The sequence below is a fragment of the Thamnophis sirtalis genome, unplaced genomic scaffold (genome assembly GCF_051295495.1).
Source record: "Thamnophis sirtalis isolate CommonGarterSnake01/CBP01778 unplaced genomic scaffold, rThaSir2_p1.2 scaffold_12, whole genome shotgun sequence".
Classification (NCBI taxonomy): Eukaryota; Metazoa; Chordata; class Lepidosauria; order Squamata; family Natricidae; genus Thamnophis; species Thamnophis sirtalis.
Genome location: NW_028261392.1, coordinates 60,930,903 through 60,950,833, shown reverse-complemented (window position 1 = coordinate 60,950,833; position 19,931 = coordinate 60,930,903). Strand labels below are relative to the sequence as shown.

Below are 19,931 nucleotides of genomic sequence, written 5' to 3'. Positions count from 1 at the left end.
AAACAAGAGGTAACAATTAATTCACACAAAATTAACCACTTTTGGTCCTGAAGTACAATTATGATTGTCAAACACAATCGGTGTTTAGCTGAGTTTGCTTCCTCAGCAGGGACTAAGCCCTGAACAGAGATAGAAAAAACAGCAATATTTTTCTGATACATCAGGTTTTATAATCATTTTAGATCCTCCTCGTCTATCACTGTATCCACTTTGTATTGTGCCAATTTTCAAGTGGCTCCCATTATTTTAACATTTAGGAAATTGTTGGAAACCTGGTTCTTCTCCCTGGCTTGGAAATATAGTGGTTGTGAAGCTCCTTTTAGTTATGCTAAGTTTTGTTCGTCTACGTTTATTGAATATTGTTCCTCCAATTGGCCAGATTCTTTTTTCAGTCTTTGAAAAAGTTGGGTTACCGCAAAATTGAATAAGATAAGAAAGAAAGAAATGCAAAATGTGCCTCTTGATTAGTGAATGATATTTCTGATTTAGAGTATTCCTATACATCAGTTTTGTATGGAAGTACAGTATATCTAAGGCTTTTTTAAATGTTTAAAAAACATTACAATTGCATTTCAACAAATTCCAAGCATGGCAGCAAGTAATAGCTGTGCTATTATTACATTTTATAATTAAAAATATTTCCTTTTAGAAAGATTACTAGAATCAGTCCAAAGTTACTTACAACCCTGTATTATTTTTATAATCCATTTTAGTCTTGCTAAACTCTGATAGTTTTATGACTGGCTGAATATTAATTGCAGGGTTATTGAGCTGGGAATGTAATATTTCAGCAATAAGTGGGTATTGGTATTTTTTTTTTTTTGTCGTTACCATATGAAAAATTACATCTTATGGGAGCTGTTTATACATGTGCAAAAATTGAATGAGATATGTGCAAAAAGTTGAATTCCCAATATGCTTGAAACAAGCAAATTTATTTTGTACTGGGATCAGATAATACCAGTAGTATTATTTTAAGTCAGCATGTGTTTAATTAGGTGAAACACCAATGCTTGTGCATTCCGTTTTTGTTCATAGCAATAGCAGTTAGACTTATATACCGCTTCATAGGGCTTTCAGCCCTCTCTAAGCGGTTTACAGAGTCAGCATATTGCCCCCAACAACAATCCGGGTCCTCATTTCCCCCACCTCGGAAGGATGGAAGGCTGAGTCAACCTTGAGCCGGTGAGATTAGAACCGCTGAACTGCAGATAACAGTCAGCTGAAGTGGCCTGCAGTACTGCACCCTAACCACTGCGCCACCTCGGCTCTTCATAGAGGATCTTGTATAACTTTACTGAACTTGGAATCCACAATCTTATAATTGTGCTTATAAATTTACATACCTCTGGTAGAGTTTGTAAGATATGGACCATTTTATAAGCAAATATTGGCGATCAGACAAAAGGTATTTTTTAATTTGTAACGTGTTCCCAATTAAACTATGAGGCATCACAGAATAGGACATTCCTTAAACAAACTGTACCAATAAAGCAAATGATAAAATGGTTTTGCTCATACACTTAGTTCTTAGTATTGTATGCAACATTACTGCCTTTAATCATCAATGATGGCTTGTAGTCTTTTGTGATAACTGTGAATGAGGCCCTTTATTTTCTCATATGCAGCTGAGAAGATTTTTTCCCTTGCAACACAGATAGCCATGTGCTATATTTAGCTTTGGCCAAAATCTAGTTAAATATCTGTAGTAATGTATAACTTTTCTTTTGAGGAACCTTGTATGGTATAACTGTTTATTGAGTACATACATTTCCTAAGCAATTTCTATAAAGTTCACCCCGGGATGTAAATTAAAATGTGTAATTAAAACATCAAAAGGATCAGATAATTTAACTTTGACTAAGATTCTGTCTGGCTATTTCCAGAACCTTTTAAGCTGTGTTAACAATTGTTCATTAAGATAATTTGATTAGGCAACTAGTTGACAGGATAACCCAGTTGTTAATCTTAATTTCACTTTTTTTAATAAAAAAATAGAGGGATGCTTAATATAAATTAATATTTATATTAATAAATATTGAAATCAGAAGCACATTTCTCAAAATGTGGATTTTATTTCTGTGGATTTGGGTGTGTGTATGTGTGTGTGTATGCACACATACACATACAAAACTAACAACACTGATTTTGAGGCGAGAAAGGTATATACAGAGCAATTCTCAAAATCTTCCAGCAGAAAATGTTTGAACTATAGCCCATGTATCATATCTTTTATACATTAATCTGAAATTGTGTTATGGATAATCATTTTTTCTGATTCGGAGTCCCAGGTTTATCTATAACAGAGCTGTCAAACTCCCGGCCCACAGGCTGGGTGTTTCATGCGCTGGCCATGCCCATGCCCGAAGGGGGGGGGAACTCCCGATAAGTCATGTGATGCCACCGTGACAACATGAGTTTGACGCCTCTCGTCTATAATATGCTGTTATGAAATTTCAGAATATTTGCTTCATGTTTTCAGTTGCATATGCAAGAATGGAAAATATCTGCACGTGGTCTTGTAACTATGTTATATTTGGAGGAATCATTTGGAAGAGGTTGGAAGGAAGAGAAACTGGATGTCCCAAAGGTACTTTTTCAAAAGGCAACTGGATTTTGTCCCGTCGCCTTTTGAAAAAGCAGCTTCGGGACAGCCATGACTTGGACGACTGAGAATCTCCATAGACAAGAGAAATTGGAGTGGGATGAAAAAAAAAATACATCCTGTCATGATCCACCCACTGATGTAAATGGAATATGATACTTTTATTCCAATATACTTTAAAAGTTTGAATTTATTACAATAATTTTGCAGAGAACAAAAAAACTGAAATTCAATAATATGCAAGAAGGTTTGTATCTGGACACAGATGCCCGTTAAAAGTCAGGATTCAATTTTGTTAGTGAGCTTTCTTTTATATCTGGTTTTTGCATAATTCAGCCATCCTCTTCAAGTTTTTTTGTTGTTCAACCACGATTGGATTTTAATTTTGTAAGAGCCTGTAATTGTGTTTGAGTTACTGTCTTTTTTAAAAGAAGATGGAGATAAAATTGTTGTGAAGGCCTTGGACAGTGTATTTAATGTGTCTGTCATTATATTTTAACCTCTCGTGTGGGATACATGACACCTCTTTTATGCGTGGCTACAGTTTAGAAGTACATCTCCTGACATGTCTATTAAAGAAATAAGTGGGATAGAGGCAAGACTGAATTAATGATGTTAGCAAATGGTACTCGCTCCATTTCCATTCCATTTGGAATATGGCTTTCAGAATTGGAGACCTCTGGAGTACCATTGCCAGTGACAGCTGGTCAAGAACTGGTTGTGCCTTAGTTTGACAAAAGAAGATTTTTTTCCAACAACCAGTTCTCTGAACCTCTTAGAAAGTTAAGAACCGGTTCTCCTGGATAGGTGCGAACTGGCTGAATCCCACCACTGGAATACATCCAGTTTGTTTGTGTATAATTAAAATTGACCATTATAACAGCATTTCCTCCTTTGGATACTTCCCCTACCGATGTTTATAACTTAAAACATGGCATCTCTTGTTTGGGTGATTGTAATGGAATTGTAGGAGAAGGGGGTGGCAAAATCTGGGGGCAGAGTTAAAAGAGCGATCAGCCTAAAATCCCTACATAGCCAGAAGTTGAACTAAGTCCAACTTCCCTTGAATTCTATTGACCCTTGCCTAAATCCAAGCATGTGCTAACTGTTACTTGGGAAGATTCCTGTACATAGGCATGAGTAGCAATAAATCAGTTTAACTGGATCTTCAGGTGTGGACCTGACTTTTTGCACCTGACACTAATCGAATTCACTTGTAGCTAACATAGGTGGGATTCTATGCTAATTGGGTTGACCCAACAGGAGCCTTGTCTCCAGATTTTGAGTTGTCTCTACTAGTAGACCAGAAAATCAATTCCACTGAAACATTTGATCTATTTATTTATTTATTATTTATTAATTAGACTTATATACCGCTTCATAGGGCTTTCAGCCCTCTCTGAGCGGTTTACAATTTTTTTAGCAAATTGAGTCAGCATATCGCCCCCACAGTCCGGGTCCTCATTTCACCCACCTCGGAAGGATGGAAGGCTGAGTCGACCTTGAGCCGGTGAGATTTGAACCGCTGAACTGCAGATCACAGTCAGCTAAAGTGGCCTGCAGTACTGTACCCTAACCACTGCGCCACCTCGGCTCTTTACTTTATTAAACTCTCGAATCTTGATTGAATTAGACCTCCTCCTCTTAGCTTCAGTGAGTCAGAGAAGCGTTTACCCAAACTGCTTCTGAATATGATCTTGTTTCGCTGGTTTTGAAAAATGTTTCACCCCTCCCCTCTTGCCTACGTAATACTCCTTGCATAGTTTCATCAGAGTCATTTCCCTTGCTCTTCACAATGAATCACCATCACTAGGGCCTCCCAACCACTGCAGTAAACAAAGCCGAGGAAAGACAAGAATGAAGAATCCTCAGATCTTGCATTACTGTAGCTTCTTCAGGGGACCTTCACTCCTTAAAAAGTGAGTACCGGAACTGTGATCGGCTCTGATCTAGAGGAATAAGCAGCTGAGGGCTGCTTGACAGTCTCATAATTCAGCAAGGTGTCAGTTAGAAAATAGGGTGGGAATTAATTTACGTTAATGTATATTAGTTTTATCTTCCTTTAAAACCTTTAATATTATATATATATATATTTTAAAAAAGATTCAGTAAGCTGTCAATCACCTGAAGTTGACAGATGATAAACAAATCATCCAAAGACAACCTAGATCAGGGGTAGTCAACCTTTTTATACCTACCGTCCACTTTTGTATTTCTGGTAGTATTAAAATTTTCTAACCGCCCACCAGTCCCACAGTAATGGTGATTTATAAAGTAGGGAAGTAACTTTACTGTATAAAATTTATAAAGCAGAGTTACAGCAAACCCCTACCGCCCACCATGAAAGCTGGAACGCCCACCAGTGGGCGGTAGGGACCAGGTTGACTACCGTTGACCTTGATGGAGAACGTAATGGGAACTCCAAAGTATTAAACAGAAGCACTCTGATCCTCAAGAAGCAGAGATGTTGTATTTCTTAATTGAGATATCCTTGTAGCCAGCCTATGTTAGAATAACATAGGCCAACAGTCAGGCTCATTGTTGGGAATAATCAAACCAAATTCACCTCTCTGCTCCTTCCTTGTTTGCATTCTGAATCTTAGCTGTTTGACCCTAGGCTGACTGACTAACTTCCTTGGCAGCTGGCTCCCTGCGCTACTGTAGACTGTGCTTATCCATGCTCTATTTTGGCTTTGGAGTGAGCTCCCTCAGGGAAAAAAAAAACTTGCTTTCCCACATTGGTCGAGTGTCTGTGTGTGTAAGAGAGAGAGAATGAGAGAACTCATCAGTTCTCTCCCTGGTTCACCGACAAAAGCGCGCCCGATGAAACCATGGCGAGAAAACCGAGTTCTAAACCGCACCGATGAATGAGCGCAGAAGCGCGCCGACAACAGCATGCTGACAGAAGCGCGCTCTAACCCTAAACCTAACCCTGACCCTAACCCTAAACCTAACCCTGACCCTAACCCTTACCTTAACTTAAATCGCGCTGTTGTCGGCACACTGTTGTCGGCGCATTGATGACCTTGCAATTTTCGCGCCATGGTTTCATCAGCGTGCTTTTGTCGTGCGCGCATTTGTCGGGTCACGCTCTCCCTGCCATGTAAGTAATTTCTTGCCACTCACTAGTAAACTTATTTGTAAGTCAGTTTGGCATGTGTGTGCTCAACCTGAAACAAGACAGGGACTGATGTGAAAATGTTGCTCTAATGGCATCAAACAATTCAGTCTTGGTGGGATTTAGTCTGAGCTTGTTATGTCTCACTCTTCCTGACCATCTCCAGGGCACTGATTCAGAACTTGTGTGACATCTCCATCTCAACCTGGGATAGCTGCATATAATTGACTGTCATTGGCATATTGGTGACACTCACCCTGAGCCAGCAGGTGATCTCTCTCAACAGCTGTATGTATACATTAAATAATACGGGGGAGAGAGGTGCAAACGATGGAAAACCCCACAAAGGAGGTCCCAAGGGCTCAATCCCTGCTCTTCCAGCGCCCAGAATTAATTCAAGAAATTAAGGTAGGAGCAGAACCATAAAAATGTTGCCTTCAACTTCCTGCAGGCAATCCAGAAGTATACTGTGCTCCATATGCTGATGCCCTAGAGCTCTCCTATATGTGTAACATGGATCATTTGTTGATGTTGTTGATGTTGTATCCTCAGCATTTAGGAGTCTACCTCGATCGGCATATTATGTCCAAAACTTCATGGTAGTGGGCCTGGGTATTTGAGAGCCCTTCATGGTAGTGGGCCTGGGTATTTGAGAGCCCTTCATGGTAGTGGGCCTGGGTATTTGAGAGCCCTTCATGGTAGTGGGCCTGGGTATTTGAGAGCCCTTCATGGTAGTGGGCCTGGGTATTTGAGAGACCGCCTACTGCCAATTACCTCCACTAGACCGATACGATCGCATCGATTAGGCCGCCTCCGAATTCCATCTACTAGCCAGTGCAAACTGGCAACTACCCAGAGGAGAGCCTGCTGCTCCGACCCTCTGGAACGAACTCCCCGTGGAGATTCGGACCCTCACCACCCTCCAATCCTTCCGCGCCGCTTTGAAGATCTGGCTGTCCCGGCTGGCCTGGGGTTAAGATTCCAACCCCACCCAAATTGTGTGACCGCTGTGCTCTCTTTTAATATGTTGTATTGTTTCCATATTGGAATACTGTTTGTCTTTTCCCCCCTCCCTTTTTGAATTGTGAGCCGCCCTGAGTCCCCCCAGGGAAAAGGGCGGCATACAAATAAAGGAAATTCAAAATTCCATGCCAATCAAACAAGTGATTGCATGCCCATCGTGAACCCATTTCTCCATATTTCTATTAAATCTCCTGTTACTAGAATTCAAAATAGTTGCACACCTACTAGTCTTTTAAGATCTGTTTCAGAGACTGAGTAACCTGGACTGTATTGTAAGATTTTCACAGGAGTCTTAACTCGCTCGACATTGAGCCAAGGTGGCGCAGTGGTTAAATGCAGCACTGCAGGCTACTACTAGATCAGCAGGTCAGCGGTTCAAATCTCACCGGCTCAGGGTTGACTCAGCCTTCCATCCTTCCGAGGTGGGTAAAATGAGGACCCAGATTGTTGGGGGCAATATGCTGACTCTCTGTAAACCGCTTAGAGAGGCCTGAAAGGCCTATGAAGCGGTATATAAGTCTACTGCTATTGCTATTGCTATTACTGCTCCTTCATGCTTGTTCAACCAAAATAATTTTCTGCGCTTGTTTTTGAATGTATGATGTACAAGGACAATAATGAACATAAGCATACTCGATAGATGATCGGTGGGATTATACATAATCGAAAACAGCGATATACAAATATAAATAGGTGGTAAATCTTTTTTTATATTGTAAAAATATTCAGAATGGGAAAAGTGATTATATAAAGGCATATTGTTATTAAACAGATAATCAAGAATGTAAGGGAATTAGGTTTATTGAAAAGAAAAGAAAATTAATTGCAATTGAATATACGTTGTACAATGAAAGTGAGGTATTTAGTTATATTAGATGGAAAAATCTGTGATTGTAAATGTAATTGAGAATATGGATGCAAAAATACTTGTAACCAAACGACATTCTGTATGTAATGGATGTGAAAAAAATTTATGGTTTTTTTAATGTTTAAAAATAAAATAAAAATTGCAAAAAAATAATAATAATTTTCTGCACTTGTTTAACAATGTATTTGTTTTACAATATGGAATACATAACAGCGTATGATTTCTGTTTAAATTGAACCTGAAAGTAAGGAAGCTTGAGGAATAATCAAAATGGACTTGACTGTGATACCAGTTTGGTGCTAATAATGACAACATGTTCCTCGATTCATATGAACTCAAAAGTATTTTATTATTATGTATACTTATTTAGTATATTTGATACCTAAATTTGGTGGATCCTGGCATAACTGTTATAAGTATGCTTTTCTTTTTCTGATGTGGCAAGGTATGTTTCTGTGGTCTTAAATGTTATAACTAGGGTCTGAAAATGAGAGGGGGAAAATGATTCCATAGAATTATTCTTGAGCATGATCCGCATAGTTTCAGAATCCAAATGTGTAAACAAGTATTACTATGTTTGTTTTTTCAGATATCAGAAAAGAAAGGAAAAGAAGGGAAATCTGTATTCGGAGGCCCAGTTGTCAGCTCACTGTATCAAGAAGAAACCATCAGGTGAATTAGAGTGATATTTTTATGGTTTATGGCTTTTTCAGAATATTTGAAACAGGATACTTTTCCTATTAGGTTAGAAATAATGTAAAAGTACTTTCTAGTTATATAACTGTTTGAATCAGTAATTGTCTATATTACTGGTACTAATTTCTCCGCAATGTGAAATGTTTGGGTGTATCTGGGTGTATGATAGGTCTATGCTTTTCGGTTTATGTCATTTAAAAGGTAAATTTTGTAGAAAGATTAATATTTGGGAGAAAATATTAAATAAAAACTGTGATGATTTTTAATGCCCTTGTCCTTCACTTTTATTTATAAGCTGTATTCAGTGCTTTTTAATGGAATGTTCTAGCTGAAGCTATAGTCTTATATATCTAACTGGAAACCCGCCTGGAAAATCAGTTCAGAGTTCTGGTGTAAGCACTGATAAAATTGTATGGTAATTCTTTATTAACCTCTTAACAAACGTAAAGATTATGCTAAATGATCAGCTGGTCAAGACAAATTATGGAAGCAGTATAAATGTAAGGTTACTAATTGAGGTCAGTTTGTGAAATGAAAAGAAACCGTGTGAAGATGAAATATGAAAGTTATGGTTAAATAAAAGAAGCTAAGAAACGGAAATACAGAGTAATGAGATAAGTATCGTATTTGTTCTGTTAAACTTTAAAACGGTGTTTCTCAACCTTGGCGACTTTAAGTCCTGTGAACTTCAACTCCCAGAATCCCCCAGCCAGCTGGCTGGGGAATTCTGGACTTAAAGTCGCCAAGGTTGAGAAACACTGCTTTAAAGCTTTGAGCTGATGGCAGCAATAAAAGATAGACAAGACTAAGAAAACGAAGCAATGTCGGTCAGTACCATTTTTATTGTAACATTGGCCCTTCCAATCTGACGGTTCCACCACAAAACCGCGGTCGACTAAAGCGCGCTCGACGAAACCGCGTACCTGACGTCATCACAGCGCGACGAAAAAAGCACGCTGTGAGCGGTAAAGCTAAAATTAACGCGTAAACCTAAACCTAGCCCCCCCAAACCTAACCCTGAACCTAACCCTTAACCTAACGCTAAACCTAACGCTAACCCTTAACCTAAACCTAACCCTAACGCTTAACGTAACCCTAAACCTAACCCTAACCCTTAACCTAACCCTAAACCTAAACCTAACCCTTACCTTTACGTGAATCGGCTTGCTTTAAAAGCGCTTTTTAAAGCACCCTTTTTTCTCTGCGGTCCTTGTTGTCACGCTGCTGATGACGTCAGGTACGCGCTTTAATCGGGCGCGCTTTAGTGGACCGCGGTTTTGTCGTGCCACGAATCTGACAATTCCCTTGTTAGCTGCTTTTCCTCTATCTTTTAAGGCCATTCCCTTTTCCTTCCATAGGTAGTAGTGAAAACAATTTGTGAATTCAATCTTCAGATAAGGGTAATAACATCGTTGGTAGCATAGGTGGCAAATTTCTAGATTGAGAATAGAGAACCAAATTGTTAATTCCCACATGCCTCTGTTGCAGTGGTGGGCTTCAAAAAAATTTGGAACCTCTTCTGTAGGTGTGGCCTGCTTTCCGGGTCCACTGGTGGAACCCCTTCTAACCAGTTCGGTAGATTTGACGAACCGGTTCTCCCGAATAGGTGCGAACTGGTAGGAACCCACCTCTGCTCTCTTGTGGGTAAGGTGTTTGACTGGATGATATTCTGTTGGTTTGTGTGAGTAAAACTCTTCCTTGGATTCCTAGCAGTTCGGTTCAAATTCAAACCAGGATTTGAAACAAAAGTTGATTATTATAAGAGCCAAGGTGGCACAGTGGTTAGGGTGCAGTACTGCAGGCCACTTTTAGTTGACTGCGATCTGCAGTTCAGCAGTTCAAATCTCAGCGGCTCAAGGTTGACTCAGCCTTCCATCCTTCCGAGGTGGGTGAAATGAGGACCCGGACTGTGGGGGCAAGTTGCTGACTCAATTTGCTAAAAAATTTGTAAACCGCTTAGAGAGGGCTGAAAGCCCTATGAAGCGGTATATAAGTCTAATAAATAAATAAATAAATCCCCAAATATCTTTTAAGATAAATGCTGAAAGTACCACACTTGGTACTTGACTACATCTAGTCATTGCAGAGAAACATGATTCCTTGAATCTAGATAAAAAGGATGAAATTTGAAAGTCAACAAATTTTGTATTACAGACTCCTGTCCTCCAACCTCCAGTTTTATCTAGCACGCTTAATAGTCCCTATCATAGTTTTCACTCTGATGCCATGTAATTTATCAGAATGTTATTAATCTCATTAACTCAAGCAGCCATCTGGCAACTCTTTGGGTTAAGACCAGCCTAATACAGAAATAGAAAGATTGATGGCTCTAGAATTGATTATTTGGTCTGAGAGATAAATGAACAGTTTTGACAGGAAGTAACAGAGGTAAAAGTATACATGAACATGTATGTACTGTAGTTCTAAAAAAAATGTAAAACAGCTTTCCTTGCACAGTTTATACATTTTCCCTAAACAAATAATTCAGAAATAATTCAGTTTCAAGTTCTTGTTAGGAATGTTAATCATTAAATTGGGAGAAATAAACATGAAACCATACTATGGATATCATTGGATTTCTCCTAGCATTAATTTTGTACTCAGACAAAAAAATGAGCATGTTCCTTTAAACATCAGAAAGAGAAAAAGAGAGAGAGAGAGAGATGCATCTCTGTTGTTATTTTTTATATAACATCTAGAACAACATTTGAAAGGCATTAAAATTTATAATAGATTCCTAAGTTTCAGCCAGGTTCCTTACGTGCATAAATTATGGAAATAAGAAATATGATTTTTTCATTTCAACATTTTATGTTACCTATTTGGAGATACACCTCAAAAACGTTATCACTTTTAAGTTACAAATAACTTAGGTTTGTCTTCACCAAAATGAAGTTTCTTTCTTTGATAAGAGATCTATCATTTGTGTTTTTTTCCAATTGGGTAGAGGGAGGATTTTCTTAGTATTTTGTCCAGAGGTACAATGTTCTTTCCAGGACCTATTCCAGCCTTTTTTGAGATGTACATTTTTTTTTCATTCCAAAAGACATAGAAAAGTCTTTTGTAGAGAGACTCTTCATAGAGTCTTTTGTAGAGAGACCCTTCCCATGTATTGTAAGCCGCCCTGAGTCCCCTCAGGGAAAAGGGCGGCCTATAAATCATAAATAAAATCCTAAAATCCTAGAAGAATGAGATGGACAGCATATAAATTTAGTAAATAAATATTTGTCTAATCAACGTTAATATTTATTTTGCAGGTAATAATTTCTTTTACTAGAATCCTGATTCTTAATTTGTTTTTGTTTTTTTTTGTATTATTCAAATGCTTTCAATAATAGTCAATGCCCCAATAAAAAGCCAAAATATGAATTGTTAGGTTAGGCTTGTGTATTCCCTCTTCTTGTTTATTTGGCGATTGCTCATATGTTGAGATCACATTTGAAGAAGAGTATACAGCATTTAAGAGGGAGAGTGATGCTTAAATTTAAGAAAAAAACCAGTTCTATACGTCAAAATTTGATCACATCAAACTGTGATCTAAGAAGCTATATAAATTTCTTCCAATAAAGAGATAAGGATAAAAAAGAAAGACTTCTACAGTAAATTAGAATTTAGGAATCAAGGCTTCTACGGATTTTTGTCTTTTAAAGAGCTATGAAACTTCCTTCGTGATACTGCCAGATTTAAAGGTTCCCAAGCATTGAAAAAAGACTTCTACAGTAAATTAGAATTTAGGAATCAAGGCTTCTACGGATTTTTGTCTTTTAAAGAGCTATGAAACTTCCTTCGTGATACTGCCAGATTTAAAGGTTCCCAAGCATTGGGGAAAAAAACAAACCACCTTATTGTAAACATTTAAATGTTTTGTTTAAACTTTTTATTTAAAACTTGAAGCAGGCAACTACAATAAGAACACTGTATTGTAAACATTTAAATGTTTTATTTAAACTTTTAAATGTTTTAAGATAAGGTGTTCGTATTGTAGTTGCCTGCTTTAAAGGAAGGACCAAGAAGAAATAACTCACTAACTCTGCGAGTGTGGAAATGTTTTCAAATAAAAGGGCAAAGAAATTACTTATTTATTTATCCCGCCTTTATGATTTTATGATTTATGTTTGAGTTTAATGAATAACTCAAGGTGGTGAATATACCCAATACATCTTTTTCCTCCAGTTTCCCCACAAAACAATTCTGTCACCACTTGGACTGAGATAGAGGATGCTTGTCCTTTAAAAATAAAGGAGAGCAGAAATAATGCAACCAATATCATTTAGTAGATTTCGCTAACATTTAAAATACTACATTACATTCGTTATCAATGGTAGAGCCGTAAGGGAAACAAGGGGGGAAAAAATCAGCTTTCCAAATAATTACAATTTATTATCCAAGCATTGATTAAAATATTTTTTTCCAGTTTACCGAGGTACAGCTTGAAATCAAATGAGGCAATGGGTTACTGGTGGCAGTGGCATAAATTTTCTTCAAGGAACATACAGCGTTTATTTGCATCCCCATTTTCTAACAAGTACAGAGCATGCTTGTATTTTTATCCAGGTAAACTAGAATATTGCTAAGCTAAATTCCCTTGCACTGAGAGAGAAACAAAAGTATGTTGCTTTGAGTGGAGGGTGTATGTGGTTTTTCACAGGTTCTTGCATTGCTAATCTTGCGTGTAGTGTATACTTTTTTCATGCGTCGGCAATTGGGTAACACATGTCTCATTAGGCTCGGGTTATTCTCTGAGGAGAGCACAGAAGTGTTCAGGCAAGTGGGCATCACTTCCTCTCTAGGGAAGCAGACTGCTCAGAATAAACTTGAGTTATGGATTTATTCAGCCTATAAAACCTCAGCTGGCATAAATAATGGAGAAAGCAAAGGGTTGTCTGCAGTGCATTCCTCAGGGACAATGCTTGCTTCTCTCCCCCCCACCACCGCCTTTTCTTATGAAAATGATCCCAGTTGCACTGATAGATAATAACAACACCAAGCAATTAAAAGCTATGGGTGGCTGGAGAGAGGAGAAAGGGTTCAGTTAATGAGCTTTTCCTCTTCCTGTACCCAAGAGAGCCTCCGAAGTGATGGGGCGATTAAACGAAGAGATAATTAGAGATTATGAGAGGATGGGCCCTATGAGGTGTAAGAGGGCCTTGACATAAACAGTATCTGTTGCAACTGTGTCTTGGCTTCCATCTCTTGCTTCAGTAGCACAATGGCAAGTAGAAAGGGAAGACCACCTGTTTGTGGCACATGGTACATCTTTCTGTAACAGTTAGACGATTTCAGAAAAATAAGAAGAATAGTGATGGAACACAGCCATCTTATCAGTTGGCTCTTTAGTTTCAAAGCTGACATGCTAGGAAAGCTGACAAAGAAGATTTAAGCATTATTTCCAGTACCGGATGGTTCTGCAGCTCTCAACAATATATTTTTTTCCTTTTAAAAAAAATAGATGTTTGCTGAAGATTCCCTAGGTAATACAACATATGATAAGACATTTGAGGTTTTCATTCAGAAAAAGATGTACTTGTTGGAGATAAGGGGGAATTTTTTTCTTATTATTTTCTGTTTTAGGAGATTTTTTTTTCTTTTTACATATTGTTGTTTTATTAAAATATTTTTAATTAGGCTTTTATATCAATCAATACACAGACACACACACACACACACACACACACACACATGAAATGCCACTCATGCATCATCACAAAATCTCCAGAAACGAAGCCTACAAACTTGAAATTTGGCACGTATGTTCCTCTTGGCTTCTAGGTGCTCACTAAGAAAGAATTTTTTTGAAATGACCATCAGATCATTAGTATTTCTTTTATTATTATTAACACACTCTGATGCTAAGGAGTTAGACATTCTACTCCCCCTCTCCATCTGAAAAGAACTCTGTTTCAACTGTCACTTGGGTGTGGGCATGGCCAGCGCGTGACTCATCCGGCCTGCGGGCTGGGAGTTTAGACATTCTACTCCCCCTCCCCACCTGAAAAACGCTCTGATGCTAGAGGAGTTAGACTGAGGGAGAGAAGGGGATAAGATAGGAGAGGCCTCTGTGGGGCAAGCCTGAGGGAGAGAAGGGGATAGGAGAGCTTCTGTGGGGCAAACCTGAGGGAGAAAAGGGGAAAGGCGAGGAGAGGCCTCTGTGGGGCAAGCCTGAGGGAGAGAAGGGGAGAGGAGAGCTTTTGTGGGGCAAACCTGAGGGAGAAAAGGGGATAGGCGAGGAGAGGCCTCTGTGGGGCAAGCCTGAGGGAGAGAAGGGGAGAGGAGAGCTTCTGTGAGGCAAACCTGAGGGAGAAAAGGGGATAGGCGAGGAGAGGCCTCTGTGGGGCAAGCCTGAGGGCGAGAAGGGGAGAGGAGAGCTTCTGTGGGGCAATCCTGAGGGAGAAAAGGGGAAAGGCGAGGAAAGGCTTTTGTGGGGCAAGCCTGAGGGAGAGAAGGGGAGAGAAGAGCCTGATTGTAACTACTCATAGTGACATTACAAATTAATTATGACATGAAAGTTTGTATATTTCTGCAAATGAAACTATATTGTTAAATGAGAACTAACATTTGCTGAAATATTAGATACATTGCATCAGAGGTGGGGGGCTTTTGCGCACCGAACCGGCAGTAATGCCAGTAGCAAACACCCCCCCCCCCTCTGCATTGCATGTTACCTGAATGAACGTTTGACAAGAAATGAATTATACCAAGGTATTCCAAGTTAATGGAGGAAATAGATAAGATTGTGTAACGTGATAGAATATTTATTAAAAAGATTGAGACATTGGAACAAAAGAAGGAAAAATGAATGTTGTAAAGAGGGTGCTTCTGTCCCTTTTGTAGAAAGGAATGCAGTGGGAAATAAGGTACTTAATTATGTATAGCAAAACAAGAAGACTTAACTGTAATGTTAAGAATGTACGGATGGGAATTAAATACGAAACGTTTTATTAGTACAAAAGATGTAAACTGAGGTGAGAGAAAAGCAATGAAGATCAGATCACTAAAAAAAAGAGTGAACACAGTGAGAAGGGGGGGGATCAAAAATGCCACGATTGGATGGAATTGAGGGATCTTTTGCAGAGAGTTGAGTTTAAAGAACAAAAGCCAGTATATGAACATGGTAAGGACAAATGTGTTGATATAGTTTCAGTTATGTTTCTTTTTTCTTTTCTCATCTCACGCCTCAAGTCTTTCTACCGTAAATTCCAAGTATTTGAAATCCTTCGCAGATAAATAATCCACTGCTTGGCAAAAGTTACAGTAGTGTTCAGGAAGAGAAGCTGGAATAAATGTCTCTTTGCCAGATAGGCCTCTGAATAGATAATTTATCTTTTTGTTTGTTTGTTTGTAGTCCCTAAGATAAGAGAGTTGCTTTCCTTATGCTAAGAACCCAGATTTGCTGAAGAAGGGAGTGGTGAGGAGCAAATTTATATTAGATATATTAGCATCACATTTAAAAGACAGTGAATAGATTTCCCAAATAACTACATTAATTGGTTTTTTTCTTTTAAAATTTGAATTATTGATTTGATTTTATTTTATTTTATTACATTTCTATGCCGCCCTATTCCCAGAGGGACACCCACACAATTCGAGTGGGGGCGGGGAACTCATCAGCCCCAGGCCTGTCGGCACAGCCAGGTTTTAAGGGCTTTGTGGAAAGCCTGAAGGGTGGTGATAGTCCGAATCTCCACGGGGAGCTCGTTCCATAGGGCCGGAGCAGCCACAGAGAGGGCCCTCCTCCAGGTAGTAGCCAAACGGCATTGGCCAATTATTATGAGAAATGCATACTGGTTTTTTTTTTTCTAAATGAAACCGATTTATAGCTTACAGTTCTTTGAGAATTGTTTGCAGTATATTATTTAGCAATAGCAATAGCAGTTAGACTTATATACCGCTTCATAGGGCTTTCAGCCCTCTCTAAGCGGTTTACAGAGTCAGCATATTGCCCCCAACAATCCGGGTCCTCATTTCACCCACCTCGGAAGGATGGAAGGCTGAGTCAACCTTGAGCCGGTGAGTTTTGAACAGCCGAACTGCAGAACTGCAGTCAGCTGAAGTAGCCTGCAGTGCTGCACTCTAACCACTTTAAGTGTTCTGTGATGCAGGATGTCTACAATATTTGCCAAAAACACTGAAAGTTTAAAATAATCAGTAACGGGAAAATGATTGAATTGATGAAAAAGCTGGCTTCTCTTCATCATGTTTGTGTAAGTTTGCATTTCTTGCTTGGTAACAGGGAATATACCCCTTTTTTATTTCTTCTTAGGGAGGAAGATAAGAACATATTTGACTATTGCAGAGAAAACAACATTGACCATGTAACCAAAGCCATCCGATCAAAAAAAGTCGACGTGAACGCAAAAGACGACAAGGTATTGGGCCAGGGTGGGTTCAGTCAGTAAGTCTGATATATGAGATTAATGTCTTTTAAAATCTTCCTTGAAGCTGCTGTATCTCTGTCCCAGTTTGGCCAGACCTCTATGCAGATATAATTGTCCAGTTTTATCTGTGTATCTTATTTATATAGCTTATTTTACTGTTGTAAAAATATGCAGCTTCTTAGAAATAAGCCCATAATACATGATTGGACTTTCAAAATTGAGAATAGTTACAATTTACCGAACATATTTTGAAAAGCCAAGTATTTGTATTTGTATTTAATGGATTTATAGGCCGCCCAATCCCGGAGGAGTCCGGGCGGCTTACAAAAAAAAAAGTAACTAATAAAAAAAATAAAGAATTAAAAGAAGACAAATAATCAGTTTCCGATTTCCGGGGGGCTGGGGGAGGCCATTTTTCTATTTTCTATTTTCTATTTTATTTGGATTTATAGGCCGCCCTTTTCCCTGAGGGGACTCAGGGCGGCTTACAATCATTAGGGAGGGGGTGCAATTCAAAACAAACAATATGTGAACAAAATAAATAAAGTAGTAAAAACACAACTTGCATTCAGCACTCCGGTGGGGCAAATTAGAGACTTATCCCCAGGCCTGTTGGGATAGCCAGGTCTTAAGGGCTGCGCGGAAGGCCCGGACGGTGGTGAGGGTGCGTATCTCGACGGGGAGATCGTTCCACAGGGTCGTTTTTGTCCTCCCCAGGCTCCAAGGGAGGCCTGCTAGGCCCAAAACCGGGCACGGGGTGGGGTGTTGCGTGCTCATGCACAGGGGTATGTGGGACGGGGCATTGAATTATGGGTGTGGGCACATATATGCGCTTTCGGCACCCGAGGGAAAAAAGATTCGCCATCACTGGTCTAGAGCTTATGTCAGAGCAGATCTGTGGGTCCTCTGGATGAACTACAGTACTTTGATTTTTTTTTTCCTGTAAAATTGCTATTTTGTTTTGAATTCTTCCATTCTGTTTTAACACTGTGTTATTGTGGTCAGCTAAAATATTGCCACTTTAATAGGCCCTGGCTTTCAACCGCCATATAACATATAAGAGGTTCTGTGATATATTTTTTTAATCAGTTTGCGTTTATGTAGCAATTTTTGTTCTTGTCACACCATGCTGCTAAGAAGGAAAAGTTTTAACAATGCTGCTTATTCAAGTTAGTATTCTTCTTGTGTTCTGTGTGCATAGAAGCTGAACTAAACTCAGGGAAATAAATTCATTTAAAGAAACACCAAACAGGATGCCATTCAATTATCTTTTGCTTTGCAACAATCACCTGCACTCATAATTCTGTAGCGGTGTTAACTTAAATACTTGGAACGGAGTTAGCGAAATCTCGTTTTTTTAAAACCCAAGAGTTGCTAGAAGAGCACATTTCTGTGGCCCAGTTGTATTTATGGTCAGACAAAATTAAAAGCTGTCCAACATGCTGGCTTCCCCCTTATCGTCATACCGCCTGCTTGTTCTGCTCTTGGTCTGCAACACGTGTAGTGTCCCAATACATTGTTTCGTAGCGAACAGATGAAGTGCTTACGCATTCATAGACTGAGACGCCGCAAATTCAGTTGGGTTCTCTTGTAGCGCTGAGCAGATTTCTGTCCTTTGAGCCATGACATTCCCGGCTGGAGTTCTGAATGCTGATGGCATGGCCTTTTATTATTAATCAGGAATTCAAACAAAATTAATTTGTTGAAAGCAGAGGAAAGAGTTTAAAATTCAAAGCTAGAAGCCTTCATCCTGCATGAAGTGAACTGAAACTTCTCAGTGCTTAAGGAGCTTCTGACTCTATTAGTGCTATTAGAGGGCAAATATATTTTAGCTACAGAAGGCAAATTTGTTTGAATTATAAATGAAGATTTGACACATGATCAGTTTTAATTCTCAAATCTCTACAGTAGTTAAAATCATTGCATGGAATTTACAAATTTCCAGCCAGCATATTTGCTTCTGAAAAATAGTTCTTGGTCAGGTAATGTTATTATTTCTTTAGCTTAGTAATCATGCTTCTTCTTTGATTTTATAATTTTTAGATTATTGCAGTAGTTTATTGCAGTAAAAATAACTCTTATGACGTTATTATTTAAGTACATTTATGCAGTTGAAAAGTAAGCACGTAATGGTCATTTTCTCAAACAAGGTTCATATAGGAATATTTCATGTTAGAGATGAAACCGGTTTGCTACTACACCTAAGAATATTTTGATTTTTACAGTTGTGTGAAAACAATGAAAATAGAAATGATAAACATTGCAGTAAATAAAATATTTCCTATATGAGAAGCGTATCAAATTTTAAGACAGCAGACTATTTCCTAGCTTTCACCTATGCTTTAAAAGTGCTTTAATCACAGTACTTTGGAAAAACACTTCCATTCTAAGATTTTCAAGTTTTCAGGTTGGGTTTTTTTCAATAATTTTTATGCAAAATGTAAACATTAAAAGATAATACAAACCCAAAAAAGAAAATAGAAAGTAAAAGGTGCAGAAAAGCAAAAAATAAAGAAAAAATAGAAAAAAGAAAAAAAAAGACTAAGAAAGCAACTTCCCACTCTCATCACAATAAGTATAAACAACTTCACCATATCTGGTTGTCTTTTTTTGATTAACAGTTATAAACCTTTTCATCTCCTGTTCTGATCCCCTCCTCCGTCCAGTAACGAATGCTGAGACAAGCTTAACTGGAATTCCACATCACTTTATTAGCAGGAAAGATAAATCTCGGTGGCTGAAAGCCCAAGCATAATAAACAGATAAGAACCTTGGCAGCAACTCAGACTTCGACAGAGCCAGATAACAGCTTCTCCAGTGTTAAGAGTGAAGTTGAATCCTGTAAACCAGACTCCTCCCAGCGTCTCTCCTTAAATACAATCCTGAGAGGAGCCTAATTACAACCACCTGGGTCCAATTATCTTTTGTAACTGCGTAGCTGTTCTCTCCCTCAATCTGCCCAGCATTGCTGGGCATCCAGGACCACCTCCCTTGTCTCCTTGTCACTGCTCCAAGGCATGACATCAGGAGCACACTCCCTTCATCTCTCACCACTGCTTCATGCCTCAGGCGCTTCCTGGTGGCCAACCAACCTCTCTGTACCCTGCTCGGAATCGGAACCCTATCCAGGGTCCTCCACCTCTTCCAGAGCCGACTCATAAGACCCCTCGCTGTTGGAGTCTGTTTGCAGCTCCAACGGCTCCTGCTGGGCCACAACAATCTCCTAACTTGATTCTTAACTGTAGG

At 38.9% G+C, this 19,931-nt stretch overlaps 1 protein-coding gene across 1 annotated transcript in view; it reads left to right on the top strand.

Annotated features, from left to right (window-relative positions):
* Positions 1 to 19,931, top strand: part of ACBD6 (acyl-CoA binding domain containing 6) — a 110,017-nt gene that overhangs the window by 19,652 nt on the left and 70,434 nt on the right. Inside the window, exons 4-5 of the mRNA XM_087726893.1 lie at positions 8,204 to 8,286; positions 16,571 to 16,676. Of these exons, the coding sequence (XP_087583019.1) occupies positions 8,204 to 8,286; positions 16,571 to 16,676 (189 nt within the window). The remainder of the gene's footprint in view (positions 1 to 8,203; positions 8,287 to 16,570; positions 16,677 to 19,931) is intronic.